At 42.6% G+C, this 15,744-nt stretch overlaps 1 protein-coding gene across 1 annotated transcript in view; it reads right to left on the bottom strand.

Moving 5' to 3' along the window:
* Nucleotides 1-15,744, bottom strand: part of TACC2 (transforming acidic coiled-coil containing protein 2) — a 125,653-nt gene that overhangs the window by 52,380 nt on the left and 57,529 nt on the right. The window contains 1 exon segment of the mRNA XM_079312621.1: nt 14,819-14,950. Coding sequence (XP_079168747.1) covers nt 14,819-14,950 — 132 coding nt within the window.

Here is a 15,744-nt window from a genome sequence, read left to right as displayed (position 1 = left end):
AGGGCATATTTAATCATAGATATACTCTAAAATCTTAACCTAGACCCCTTCTCAGCATGGATTCTAATACCTATTTATTTCTACAACTTTCCCTAGTGTTTAATCAAGAAGTCCATCATAGGATACTTTGGAGGAAGTCCTAAAGCAGCAGCAATTTAAGGAATTTGTTTGCCTCTGTAGTTTTTTTGATGCTATTCTACTCCAGTAATGATTCCTGACTGACACCCCCCTACTCTAATGAACTCAGAGCAGCCAAACCCAACCCTGCTGTCCCTGTGTGGAGCAGCTCTCCTTAGGGCAATCAGCCTCTGCTGGTGGCAGAAATGATGACTTGGGCAATGCTGGAGCTGCGTGGGCAGCTGCCCAACTTGCCTGGGACATGGCCAGATGTTTCTGCCTCTGAGCCATCATTGCCATTAAGGAATTTGCTTATGTGTGCAAAGCAAGTCAAAAGCAACCTCATTTAAAAAGCATTGGTAAAAGTTACAGTGATGAGGGTAAAAAGTTAAAACCTCACACCAGAACTGATGACCATGACATCCTATGAGGATGTTGTTTCACAAAACAGACCTGTTTTCTCAAGGATAAGGAAACACCTCCATTCTTATCTCATTTTGAAGAGTATTTTGTTGAAGAAAGCAGCACAATCCCTTGGTGATTTATTTAACACAAGATTAGTAATACCTTCCACAAACTCTTCCCAAGGACATCAACAGTTACTGAATGATGCCTGTGCTAAAAGTGTATCTTTGATTAAAAGATCATCTTGAAACCCCACAGGAATGACTTAATGCAAAAGATGAGTATGTTTATGTATAAAAGGAGTTATTGTGAGAGATGACAATATTATTTACTCAAGTGTCTCCCAAATGTATAAATATATACATATATACCTTGATCAGAATGCATTCTTAAAAGGCTGTGAAAATTAGAGCTAAACATCCTGAACCCTGTTTTAGCAACATTTCTTTTATTGCTCAGTCCTTGGACTACTGTAAAAAATCAACAGCAGTGTGTGCAGATGAAAATGTAATTTATAGTGCTTTAAGGATAATGAGGCATCCATTTATTCCACCACATTATTAAAATAGATGCTTTTTATAGGAATGTCAGATGGATCTACAGTGGAAAAAATATTAATTGCTGAAGCTTCACATCAAAAGAACAAAGGCTGCAGAAATGCTGTTAGGCCTGTATCTTACAGATATAACAAGACACTGTCAAGCAGAGCTATCTGCTGATATACTGGAATATGACAATAGGGAGCAGATACCTACTTGTAGGGCTATTACAGAGGCAAAACTATCAGTTACTGCTCTATCATTCCCCAATGGCTCTGAAGCACTTATCTCAAACACACAAATGATGCCTCAACCACAATCAGAGCTACGTTAACAAGCACACATTACATTAGAAAAAAAAATTAAAGGGACCTATGTGAGGTTAGTTTTCAGACTAGCCCTAATAGATAAGTACCTAAAACATTACCCAAATACATACTCAGTAATGAACGCAGTAGTCAGACATGTAAAGATAAATGTGATTTATATAACTGTAATGACAAAAGGAGACAAGGCAGTCCTTCTAAAATCCATTCCCAGGCAAGGTCCACGCTCCAGCAATCCACCTGACTAGCCTGGGGTGGAGGCTTAAGGAGAAAGGACTGTTGGCTAAGTAAACTGATAAATGCTCTACCAATAAACTACAAAATCCTCTTTACAAATGGGAAATGATGCTGCCATTCCTGCATGCACATATACATTTCATACACGATTTAGCCACCCAGAAAAGTGCTAACTCGCTCTGAACAAGCACGAATTCTCTGCTTTTTCCTCCCTCCCCCAGCGAATCTTTCCGAGCAGGCCTTCAGCGAGGAGAGACCTAAGGACACCTTGCTTATGCTCCATCAGAGGGTACAACACCACGGCAGGGATGGATGTGACAAGGTTGATGCGACCTGAAAAACTGTATCCACGCAGAGAAAAGCAGCAAGAAGCCCTGAAAAAAGCACAGCGACACGGAGCTCCACGCTGAGCATCTGAAACCCAAACCACGGCGGTGGTGGCGGTGGGTTTGGGAAGGGGGAAGGGGCTGGGTTTTTGTTCGCTGGTCAGGGTGTTTGATTGATCATGCAGCCGAAACACGGCAGGACGGAAGGCAGGGCTGGCAGGCAGCGCTGCACACACACAGACCGAGGTGCCCTGGCACCACCCTCACCCAGAGCCCCGCTCTGCCCCGGCCCCAGCGCCATCAGCCGAACAAAGGCCTCGGCCAGCCCGGCACAGCCGAGGCACCCGCACTTACATGGCCTCGGACGGCTCCCGGACCAGGCCACCCGGCTGTGCCTGCTGCAGGGACTGCGAGCCTCCCATCCTCGGCGTGCCCTGGGCTCGGGGCTGGCGACAGCAAGGCCGGTTTCACCGAGTCCCCGCGGCGAGCAGCCCCGGCAGCTCCGGCGCTGGGGAGGCTGCGGTGCTGCACTGCAGATGGAAACAGCTGCTCGCATCAGTGGCAGCAGCGCTCCGGCAGCTTCTCTTCTCTGAGCTGTTGCCAGTTTTGGCGGTGGGTTGTTGTTTTGGTTTGGGTTTTTTTTTTTTTTTTCTCCTGTGTTTATAAAATAGAACAAAATCGCGGCCGCTGTGACAGGGTAATCATCAGCTAAACAACAGCGGTCCCAACAGCTCCGGTGCAGGCGCCTGGAACGGCACTATTGGCTATGGAAACCGGCTTGAAAAAAAATAAAAAAATAAAAAAAAAAGAAGACGAAGAAAAGCAGACCCTCCCTTTAAGCACACATTGTCAGCTACTGTGGCTCTCTAAGGACCGACAGGCAGGACCATTATATTGTGTTGACTCAGCTGATTTGAAATGCAAATGCACGCGTGTGTGCCCCGGGTGCCGCACACATTCCCCCCAGCACCGAGCTGTGCTATCGGGACCCCGGCACGCAGGATTCACAAACAGAACCTGCTTGCTTTTTGCTTTCACTAACCAGCTCATCCCTCTCGCGAAAAAATAATGGAATCTTCCGTGAGGAACGTAGGGAGAATATCATGAGCAGCCAAGGTAAACAAGCCAAAGTGGGAGCAGCTCCATCCAACACTGGGGCACTTTAACCATTCTGCTCCTGCTTGCACACACACCCTGGCTGGACAGTGAGATAAGGACGCTTAATATAGGTGGGGAGGATCTTTAAGAGCACAAAGTACAGCATTCCAAGCCCTATAAATCAGCTTATCCTTTCACCATCCAGGAGGTACCAGAGCACTGAGAATTCTAAAGGATGGGCACCATTGCTCTCCACATCCCTGTCATTGGCAAATAACAGGTGATTCACATACAAGCCGTGTTTCACATCATTAAACAAGCAGAAGAAAAAAAAAAAAATCAGTTGCACTGCTGCCTGTACCAGGAACTAAACTCTAGGGATACAAATGGCTTGAAGCTATGTAACAATTCTGGATACATCACAGGGTGGAGAGGTCAAAAGGATCATATAAATTCAACAAAAATATTAAAACGAACTGACTTCCAAGCACCTACCACAGTACAGCTTCTGTGCTTTAGTGGAGGCCTCATTAGACTCACACTTTCAACAGTTTTAGGGGTTTTTTTTCCCTGCTTGCATAAATGGAAATCCAGTTGGGTTTTCTTGCTTGACAGGAGAATGACTGCTGAATACATGTGTACGGTTCTGATTCTCTGGGTGCACCCACAATGAACTGTTCTTAATATAAGAGGAAACAAGGATGTTTAGCAAAGATTAAGAACTTTTCACTTCCAGAGGCTACCTACAATTTAATTCTGTTTTATGAACAGTATCAAGATAAATTAAATTTTTTCTTTTCCCTACATTTTTAAAACTATAGGGGGAAAGCCTGTGAGCCAGCACTTTGTTCAGCCACAAGCTTCCAAGTGAGTTATAATTTTAGGGTAGTTTTGCTTCTGCTAAAAGCCAAACCCTCATTTCTAGCATCTCATTGTTCAAGACTTATCCCAAGTCCACCAGAGAAGAGCAGCACTGCCCCAGGACTGAGCTCCAGAACTTCTGGAGCAGGGCTGGTGCCTGAGCCACAAGTGACCCCCCCAAACTGCAGCAGTGCCCAGCTCTGACCTTCCCCTGCTGAGGTGGTGGCAGCTCACTACACCCTCTGCAAGTAAGGAACACACAGAAAGTGAACAAAGTGTATGAAAATGTCCTATATACTCTCAGGCAGTAGATTTGAAATGGTTAATAACTCCAGGACTTCCACTCAGTATGGGAAATCAATGGTACTGGCCAACATAAAATTACATGTCTGTATCCAGAGTCCCTGTTAGGCTGAGGTTACAGCTCAGCTTCACTTTAGTGTGTGGTAGCTCTACCTAATCTTTGAATATCACAGTAGCTCCCTGCTCAATTTCATTTGTTACAGAGAAAAGGAGGATTCAGAGAAAAGAAAAATCCCTAGAAAGGCAAACACCAAATTAAGTAAAGCCCTACCGGGTACTTGGAAGCCAAGGGGGAGAACACAGGAACTGTTTGTCCTGGCAGTGAGGAAAACAGAGACACTGTCCTGACAGTGAGGAAAACAGGGATACTCCTAACAAGTGCAAAGAATACACTTAAAATGCCTGTGTCAACTCCTTCAAGTTTCACATATACATTTATTAAATAAACAAAGCCCTAATAAAAGAAGGCTGGGATTGAATCCTGTGGCAGCATGAAAATAGGAGCTGTACAGTTGTGGGGTTTTTTTTCCATCATCCAACGTTTCTATGCAACAAACTTTCAAATTGCACTAGAGATGCAGGTCTTGGCAAACCTACAGGATTTGGAGACCAGCTGTCACCCCAGTTCTTGTGCACAGCTTGTGGCACAACTCAGAGATTCACCAGAGGACAGCTCACTCCTCTGAGCTTCCCCTGCTCCTAAAGAGGACAGGATTTCACTCTTCCCTTGGAAAAATAACCATCCAAGCAGCTCAGGCACAGAAAGGTGAACTCCTGATGTCATGGTCTTTGACAAAAACCTGTGCTGCAATCCAGCCCTGGACTGGAGAGGGTTTGTTGCCTATGGGATGCAATAACAAATACTAAACTGGTACTCTGGCAGTGCAAGAAGCCAAAATGTAGATTTACTTCTGATTTGGCCATAAAATCTGTTCCACTATAAAGCTGCAGCCCACCCTGACTGGTTAGAAAAACCTAGATGAGAGGAGCTCTACCTCTCCTGCCTGGCCCCAGCTCACCCTTTAGGCCTGCTAAGAAGCATCAACTCAGCACTAAATTTAGTGTGGGCTTTTAAAAATACAAGAACTGTGTTGACACTTGGAGTACATTTTGTAAGAATTTCTCTGGAACCTTAAAAACACACAGATGTAGCTCAAAAAGAAAAAAAATCCCATTGTAGCTTCAAAGGATTTAAAGATGCCCTAGGCACTTCAGCCTAGGGATTAAAAGCCATGTAACAACTTATTGTGATCCCACTGCTGAAAAGCCTATTTAAGTATTCAGTACCATCCTTTAAAATTAATCATTTTCTCTTTCTGCCTCTTTCACCCATTTAAGCAACAGCCATATTTTGGCCTCTACTAAACTAATGTTTTATTGAAACTGGATGTCCACAGATTAGTTGTTTAAAGCAGTCTACAGACTCCTAAATATTTGGTCTTATTCCATTTCATGTTTATATATAAATTCAAACTTTGGTCACTTGCACCCAATTTGAAATTTTTGGCTTCCATTAAAAAACAATGCTGAGCAGGACTGTGATAAAGTTTGAAATACTGAAATTTATGTTCTGTTTCTTTGCTCTTGGCTTCAGTGTCCTTCATGCCAGGAATTTGTACAAGTTATAAACATGACCACACATATACACACACAGAACATCAAAGAGCCTGCTGAAAGAAAAGCCTCCCTCACACATCTATTCCCTGGGGAAGGAGTGGTGAATATTAAGCTGCACCTCCTAGCTGCAATGCATTATTGAGGTACTGTGCAGATACAAGCACCATATAAAAAATAAAATGCAAAGACAGAGCAAAACCAAACACCCCAAGCAAAAAGGGATTTCTCTGGTATTTGAATGCTGCCGTCACAGCTCTAAGGAACAGTACTTCCTTTTAAAAAAAAACAAAAAAACAACAACACAAAACCCAAAAAAATCTAAAATATAGGGAAATGTTTTAAAAATACTCACACATATATCTATATATATACACATATATATTTAAATGATTCTGCCTTTGGACCCCAAAGTCTTGAATGCAGCTTGGGAAGAAGCCTTTCACCCCAAAGCCTCTGTTATTTGTAGGCTGCCTGGAATCCAAGGGTTCCTGGCAAGGCCCTATCAGGCAATATCAGACTGCTAAGGAACAGCAACATCTCTGCTAAAGGACTAAAAGGAGCAAACTGCTTGAAGGAACTGAGTCAGTAAGGACAGAGTGGCACAGCAAACCGTGCTGGAGGCTGGCTGTGTTAGAGAGCACATTAGCACACAAAAGCACTGCCATTTTTGAAGAGCAGTGGTGACAGCCCTTTCAGGACACCCAAGGCTGGAGCCTCCCGTGCTCTCAAAGCCCTGCAGGAGCTCCAGCCCTCCCTGGCCTCTGCCAAGTCCTTCCAGAAATCCAGGTCTCCCAGGACCAGAGTTGATCTTTGTGTTCCAGGGAAGGTCAAGCAGGCTGTTTTCAGGTTTGGAGTTCATCTTTCCAAGGGTCACAGAGCAGGCAGCTGACAGGCTTTGAAAGAATTCAAGCATTCTCCATTATAGGGTGCACAAAAACACAGAAGTCTAGACAGGTGCATATTTTTGTGCTTCTTTGCTCACCATGCACTTTGTCAGTTCTGGGACACCTTTATTTCCTTTTGCTTTGTTTTTATTCTGAAAATCAGATTTTCTTGCTCCTGTAGCCAGACTTTTGCTCCTTAGTCTCATCTCCCTCTCTTAGAGAGCAAAAGAGGATGTATCTTATAATTCCTACTCCCCTAGAGGAGAGTCACTCAAAATTCCTTCTCAAGGAGCTGAAGCTGGAACACTACAAGGCATTTACTGCTCTTCCTTTGGTTCTTCCCATTTTCTTGTTGACTCCAACCCTACATCATGCCCAAAGATGTGCCACAAGGAATCAAGAAATGTGAGACCATAGTCATCATGGTTTTTTTGGGTTTGTCTTTTTTTCCAGCCAGGTCACTTGATGTTCCAGCTCACCACCTGCACTGCTGTGGGACAGGCACAACATTTAACACTGGTGCTGTCACTGCCTCCTTCAGAGAGTCACAGCTAAACTCAACCAAACCCATTTTCAATCTTTATCTCCAGAGGTGTGATTCAATTTTTTTTTTTTTTTTTTTTTTTTTTTACTTCAGGGAATAAAAGAAAGTTAACCCTATTCCAGCCAAAACCAGGACACCACTGTATAGTATGTGAGCAGACCATAATTTAAAAATTAAAAATCTTTATTATTTTGGAAGATGATAACCCAAACCATCTCCTGGAGGGCCAAGCTGTGACCTTTTGCTGCTATCAGGTAGCAAGAACAGTAAAAAAAAGCTAATTTCTTTCTCTCCATTAATTTTATGAGTGCCTTTGTGCTACAAATAAAAACAAATACAAAATGTTCACTGAAACGTGTGACAAATGTATTTCATTTGTTTGCTGGCAAAAACCAGTGAAAGGTTAGCACAAATTTTAACATCTGTGCTTTAGCAGTGCCTAATAAATAGACATGTACTGCAGTTTATTGCCATGGCATAGTTAAGACAATATTATAGTCTATAATTAGCCATTTAAAGATACATTTATTGCTATCCTTCTAAAATCCAGTTATCCTTAGCTTAATTCTATTCCAGTACAGATAAATCAGAAATTCAGCCCTACATGGAGAATGACAGTCCTTCAGATTGAAACCATGTGTTTGATGGTGGTTTTTGGTCAGCTGTAGGTTTTGGATTAGTTTTTTTTTCTAAGCATTTATCTTGTAATGGTCTAAGAGTGGAACACTGATTCACAACTGGAGAGTGTAAATGAAATCTGAGCAGTGAAATAATTGCAGAGTGTTAAATCAGTGGGATATTTTTCAATACAATTTTCAAGGAAAACAGAAGCAATTTGTTCAATTGCCTCTTTACATCACCTGGCACAACACAGCCCTATTCATGTCACTATGGTACAAAATTATACACCACCAAACAACACAAATATATCCTAGGTGTACAGCTTCACAGATTTAACTTGTTTTTAGAGATCAAATACTTTGATAGACACATTGCCTGCTCCACCACTTATCTAGATTAACATAGTGTGAGTGCTTTATTTGCATTGATACACTCTTCATCAAAACACAATGTCTCAAAGTTTTAAGCCTGAGCAAACTGACAGAATTCCCATCTGCTAATTCCAAAAAAACAGGAGTGACCAGTGCTGATGCAGCCAGGATGCACAGTGAAGCTGACAAGAAACAAACATTAGAGTGTGCTTCAAAAAAAAATTAAAAAAAAAAAGAAAAGAAAAGAAAAAAAAAGACAAGACATAAATAATTGTGCCCCCTCCCCACAGATCACTGCTTAGTTGCTAAGGTCACTGCTTAATCTAAATTGCAAGTGAGATTAATGGCATTAAGAGTTATGAATAACCAAGATGCCTCTTAGTTATTGAAATTTCCAGCATGGGAATCCCAGAGGAAGGATAACAAAAGGGGCCCCTTTGCTGGGGATGCTGGGGGGGCTCCAGAGGCCAGCAGTGAATTACAATCAGCAACGTGAGAACTGCACACCCCACAGGATTCCACAGCCTCCCATGGAATGGAGGAGGCACACAAAGTAGGAGATGAGCCACATATTAGTGGCTAGCTTTTTTTTTCTTTGCTTTTTCTTTGCAGAGTTGAAGCATGAGAAACTGGACTTTCATGTCTGGACTCAGTTGTTTATTAATTCTTATCTATAGTACAGTGAGTTTTTTACAGTGCCTTTGGCTAACAAGCTAAAAGCAAAAAAAAAAATGGAGCTGTATCTTACCTGTTACAAGGTCTTTTAATCCAATTAAAAGCTAACATCTATATTATTTATACTTTTGACTCAATGGCCAAACATCTGTGACCTGCACTGCAGGATTTTCTATCCAGCCAAAAACTACTACTTAAAATCAAGAAGAAGAAATAAGAGGGAAGAAGCTAATGCCTAAGAACTTCCATCTTGTCCCACACTTATTACTGTAATCTAAATCCTCAAATTCCAAACCCTTCACCATGTGATATGACACACCTCTAATCAAACTACACACCAGTGATTCCAAATCCATCACTCAATTTTGGAAGCTTTCTCCAAGGCCTCAAGTCACAAGCAGTGTTCTTTTGGGGGTCAGTGCCAGACAGCACAGAAAGTTCAAAACTCCCAGGCTTCAGGCTTCCAGCATCCCAAGAGCTGAGCACACCCCAGGTGTGGGTGCTTCTGCCTTCCCTGGCTGTGGGATGTGGTGCAGGAGCCAGAGTCAGGGCTGAGGGCAGCCAAACCCCTGTGCAGAGCTCACACCCCACTCTGTGCACCCTCTGGGCTCTCATGTGCCCCTTTGCCTTGCCCTTCTGCCAAGGCACAGACACTTCAGTTCTGGATTTTGGGCTCTATCATGCTACTGCCCTAAGAGCCAGGCCTGAATTCCTTGGATGACAAACAAAACTTTAAACCCCTATTTACCAGATTTCTGGCCTGGGCTTCAAGCTGGAACCACAAGCATCACCACACCAAAGGAGGGAGCTTGTTTTGCTGCTGAATATGCTTCTACAGACCATGTCCACAAATTCAGCTGACATTTCCAAACACCAGAATTGCAGAAACACCACCACAGAGGACAGGAGCTCTTTTTGCTTCCATGTTTCTAAGTCTCTAAACATCCTGAGATGTAAGATCCCTACATCAGGCTTGTTAGGAAAGGAGCTGCTTAATGCCAGGAAGGGACTGACACTTTCAAGGGCTGTCATGCACCTGCCCTCAGCTGAGAAGATCTGTGCTGATAATGGTCTCCAAGAGCACCTTGCTGCAGGAGATTTCAGCAAGCACATTCCACACCTGCTGGCCTTTAGGCCAAAGTAAAAGATTAGATTATGAAAATGCAGGATGAAGAAAGCAGACAAGAACAGTATGCCCCCCTAGTACAGTGCTTTGCTGTGGCTGCTAAGGATGGGTGGTGAAATGACTGCCTTAAACAAGTTCAGCTTACAGCTTCAATTTGATTTCATGAGACTTAACACAAAATTGGTCTGAAGTAAGTCTAGGATGTTTCAGTGGTTGCTTTAAACTTTTGTTTTTTAGAGGATGTTTTTAGCATTAGAGGCAGAATACCCCAAAAGCACATGCCATATTTTAGCATAACAGTGATTACTGAGAAATACAAAATACACCTGACAACAGATTCAGCCCATGTACTGCCTGCTCTAGGACAAGAGGTGATCCCATACAAATCCTCCACCCTCCTGGCAGTGCCAAGAGCTGTCACTGTGTGTGCCACAGTGCCAAGGAACAGCATCCCAAGCCAGGAGTGTCATTTCTGAATATGTACTGCCATGGTTTTTGTAGGATGCAGAATGATCAATGCTGCCCTAGAAACTCCTTGTGGATGGATTAATTAGTGTAAAGACATACTCATTTTCATGCTGCTGAACCTGTTCTAGCAGCAAGGAAATTATCATAAATTGCCTGAGGGAGCCTGTAAAATACACAGGAATAACAGGCAAACAGAGGGCTACCATCACCCTTTTGTCCATTGCCTCAGACTGAGAGCAGCTTTACATGACACAACAAATAATTGCTCTCTTTGAGCAAACCTGCATCCAAAATACCCCAGAGAGCCCAAATTCCCAACCAGCATGTGGTCAGAAAACAGGTGACATTTCCCACTTGTGTCAAGCACCCATCAATGCTTTGCCTTTTAAAAATGGAGCTGCTGGCAGTTATTTGCTGAATTGCTGCTGGCTGATGGAGCTGTCTGTGCCACACACACCATGGGGGACTCTGGGCACCCTGCCCAGCCAACACACAGGACTGTCCCCCCACATCACACACATAACCCACCATACCAGCCCCACACCCAGCTACAAGAAAATCCACCCAATCCACAACGTTTTGGGCTTGAAACACAGCACTCCAGAATTTGAGGGTATTAATAATAAATTGAAGACATCTACACAAAGCATCCTCCTGCCTGGGGCAGAGCAGTACTAACACACCACTCAGGAGACAATCTCCTTTAAAAACCTGGAATGGTGGAAATGGATGAAGAGCAGCACTGTGGCTCATTCCTGCCCATTTTTTACAGGCTGGTTGGTTATGTGGAAGGTATCTATTTTTAATGCTGTTTTCAGGAGATGGTAAATGCTTTTCATAGTATCAGCCACAAAGCCTCAACAAAAATCCTTGGGTTTGGTTTACAAGAAATAAGCAACTTCATTTCAGTGCCTTCTATCTGCTGCTATCCTAAAAAAAAAAAAATGCATAATTTCATTTGTGCATCAGACAGCCCAGACACACACTACTACTATCCAATTCACATGACAAACATAAACCCCACAAATCTACATCTTCCTTCCACCCCAGAAAATCCCCAAGCCCAAAAAATCAGGCAACTCCCACAATTTGAAAAGAAAGAGGCATTTGTATCCCTTATTTGTACTTCTCATCTCTTCCTTGCTCAGTGCACTTATAAACTTAAATGTTCCTTTCAAAAGGCTTAAACTTACTCAAGGGAAAAAACCTTGAGTTTTCAAATCCCATTTAATCCCTCCCTGGTTTGAAACAGATCATTAAAAGCAACTCAGTCTAGGATTATCAGTGTTGGTCCAAAATGAAAGCAATACACTGATTTTTATTTCCTCACTTTTACACCAAGCCTCTCTGAAGGTGGGCAAAAGGAGAAAACTTGTTTTCAACACATGATCAAGCAAATAAAACCCAGAAGTCATTAAGTTTATCCTGTTTTTCTGCCTGACACCAATTATTCAGCTTTGCTTCCTCCCAGGGAAGCATTATGAAACATTTTGGAAACCATCAACACAGAAAGTAGAGCTTTGTGTAAACACTGTTGTGACTTTCTGCTTTCAGAGAGATTTGTTGCTGTGCTTCCAATTGGTTCCAGGCTCATTTCAGGAAAATTAGGTAAGACAGAAATGTGTATTTAATTTCAGAGAATAACAGACATTCCCTGTCCATCCAAAGTCTCTCAAAACGTTCAGACTCCAGTCTGCTTTAGCTTCTGAAAGAAAACTGAGCTGGTATCTTACAACAAGGAGGACCCAGCTCTCCACTCCCATCAGCCACACAGAACATCAGGGGTGCAGTTTTCAAAGCAAGCAGTGAGGCTACAGGAGAGGCCATGCTCAAAACCAGCACCTGGGTTTTGTTCTCCAGAACAAATCATATCCATCTCTGTTCCTCACAGGACAAAGGGATGGATCTGCTCCTCACAGACTTCCCAGCTCTGTCCACAGGGCTCCCATAAAGCATCAGCTGCTCTCTAGCAATATTTCAGCACTGCTTTCAAATGATGAAGCATCTGTGACACAGTTCATAATGTGACCATCATAATCACAGAGGAGACTGCAATGCCTCAAGGATCCATTTTGCAGAAAATCACACAGTGGCCCAGCAGTTGCACAAGTTCAGCACCTTGCCAGGCACTTGCCATCAATGTGACAAAGTGAAACACAACCCAATTTGCAAGCTATTATTTTCCATGGCTGATTTAACTTGTTACACAGGAATCATATAAAAATGCAAGGTAGTCTCAGTCTCTGTTTCCAAAAGAGGCTGATTACAACAGCAGACAGCTATTTGCACAGTAATATTTTTGCTTTTCAAGAGGGTGCAAGAATGATGTTTAGTCCACAGGCAACTCTAATTCTCACCTTCATGTGCATCTCAAGTTCCATTAAGATACAAACATACCAGCTCAGCTTTGGAGAAAGAAGCTGTGGGTGACAGGATCACTATCCTCAAGGCATAATGAGAATGCTGGGAGTGCACATTTGGGCTGCTGACATCCTAGGCTGGATTTTGATTCTGCAATAAGAAGTTCTGCTAATAAAAATGTTTCCCAAAGAGGCTGTGGACTTCCCATCTCTGGAAGTGTCCAAGGCCAAAAGTTTCCTATGCACGTACAGACATTTACATTATTAAACACACTACATCAGTATCAAAACAGAAATTTCAGGGGCACAAATCAGTTTAAATATGTAAACACAGCAGCTCTGCTTGCCTGCAGAGTTCTGAAGTTATTTCTGCTGTTGTTGAAATTGAATTCCAGTGAAAAGGAAAACAAAATACCAATGTTTTAGTGGTTTCAATTTGGATTTGTAAACAATAGTCATTTGTGACAACACTACAGCACCTCCAGAACATGAAATTCAAGGTATCTGTAAAGTTCAAACAATTCTGGATGATTCTCTGGAAAGAGCCAACATCTCACAATGAGCATTTTCCAACTTAAAATCTCACCTGCCCATTTTTAGAGGACAACCATTGTATCCACCCTTCAATTCAGAAAATCCTCTCCAGATGACAGAAATTGCACACTGCTGCAAAACACTTCTGTTCTCCACAAATGGTACCCAGGTTGGTGCAGTGCAGTGTCATGGAGGAAATGACAAAGACTTGGCTTAATTGTGCTTCAGCAGCACATACACTACAGGTGAAGACACCATTTTTCTGATCAAAACAATCAGGAGTTTAGAAGAAATAATTAATCAACATTTCCTAGATATTATAGCCAATAGCTTTTTCAGCAGCATTTGCTAATAGCTATTTGTGCAGTGTTCCACAGTAGAACACATCTATTGTGTATATTTAAATTTGTAATTCAGAGTATCCTCCTGCTGACAGCAGCATCTTTTGACATTTCTGAACAAAGCTCTAGTGGCATAACTGCATTTCCTGTGGTGTCTCCTGTCTTGTATCCCACTTGTCACAAGCTGCCAGTGTGTATTGGTGGGGTGGAGAATGCTGCTCTCCAGGGAGTGCCCATTTCATATTCTCAGCTGTGCTGTGACCTTTTCCATGAATAGATGTCACAATAAGAGCAGGCCTTGATTGCTGAGCCACAAGAGCAGATTGGTTAATCACCCTCAGCCTGGTACCAGCTGAAGCTCTGGCAGGAACATCCAAGGACATGGCTCCACCACATTTGAGATGGGATGGTTGGGACATGATCTTTAGGGTTCCTTCCAACACAAATCATTCTGAGTCTGACTCAGTTTAGGGGTTCTCAAAGCAAAAAAAACGGGTGGACCACCTATCAAACACTGTGGCAACAATCAGTGTAAATGTGAGGCAGTAAAACATTTAACTTTGCAATCAAATTAATGTTTTTTCATCACGAGTGAAACCAAGCTGAAAAACTTCTTCCTTCACTACTGACAGAGACAATGCAAATCAGGTGTGGGGTGGGGAAGTTGCTGGCAACATCAGAACATGAATGAGCAGAACAGTCCTCTTAAATAGGACCTGATCTTGCAGTTTCACACCCAGAAATGAAACAAAACAACAAATTTGAGAAAGGGAAATATTGGGGGAAAAAAATCCTTAAAAAATAATGGTTTAAAAACAGAAGGAAAGATCAGCATAGTAATAACCAGTGTAGCCCAAGCTCCCTCTTCTGGTATTTTGGAGTGAATACACTGGATTGGCCAGGTCTTGGTAAGTCTAACATTTGATTCAAAACCTAGCAGCAAAGTGTTCATACAACTTAGACAAAACACCTGGCAAACTCAGCCTCTTTCACAGTAGTAACATTTCTTAAGCAAAAGATGTAAAGACATGGAAAACTCTTGTAACAACTGAAATCACACAATACCTTTTTTTCTCCCTTGAGAAACCTTTGGTTTCTTGAGCAGGCAGCTCTACACCATCACCAGGGGCCACAGCCAAAGGTACATCCTCAGAAGTGTGGTTATCAAATCCTTTGCAGCTGTCAGGCTTGGAAGTGCTGTAAAACCATTATTAAAAATAAGCTGAGACATTTCAGAAATGCCCAGGAAGCTTTAATGAAGTCTCTTTACAGGATGAACTTTGGCTGTATCTACAAGGAGCTATGAGGAGCACATCATCCTCTCCCAAATTCCCCTTCTCTCTCCCACCTCCCACAAATTACTTCGTCCTACAAACATTATTTCACTTAACTTCTCAGCTGACCCCATAATCAGTAATACTGCAGTCTTGACAGCTCTTATAGACCATAACCTTAAATACCAGAGGAATTTAACTGTATATGAAATCAGTATAGTAAATAAAGCACTAATGACTGCTTTGCTGTTCTCACACAGCCCTTTCTCCTCAATGTACAATATAAACACTCCATTAAACTACTTGTGTTTTAGGAAAAAACCCTAAAATCTGGGACTAAAACACTCTCTTACTAAAGATCTCCCTGGGCTTTAATCTAAACACAGTAATCCCAGAACTCATTAGATGGATGTTAAGTCCCTGTGCTCAGCAAAGCCCCACGCCCAGAACAGGGCAGTAAGAACACAACTCCCCCTGCTCCCTGCCACACTCATTAAACCAGAAAAGGAACTAAATAACCAGTGACCTCATGTCTCAAAAGCAGGAGCAGTTTAAGGTCTTGTCACACCCCACTGTCCCTTCCAGGGCACCTCAGGCACACCAGAGGGACACAAATGTCCTGGGGCAGCAGCCACACACAAATGTTGATGGAAAATATTGGTGGAAACAGGACATGACTGAGAAGCTTCTTACAGGTTTCCTGAACTAAAAATAAAC

Source organism: Erithacus rubecula, assembly GCF_903797595.1.
Source record: "Erithacus rubecula genome assembly, chromosome: 9".
Taxonomy (NCBI): domain Eukaryota; kingdom Metazoa; phylum Chordata; class Aves; order Passeriformes; family Muscicapidae; genus Erithacus; species Erithacus rubecula.
The sequence above is the reverse complement of the archived record's forward strand: the minus strand, read 5'-3'. Positions and strand labels throughout refer to the sequence as shown.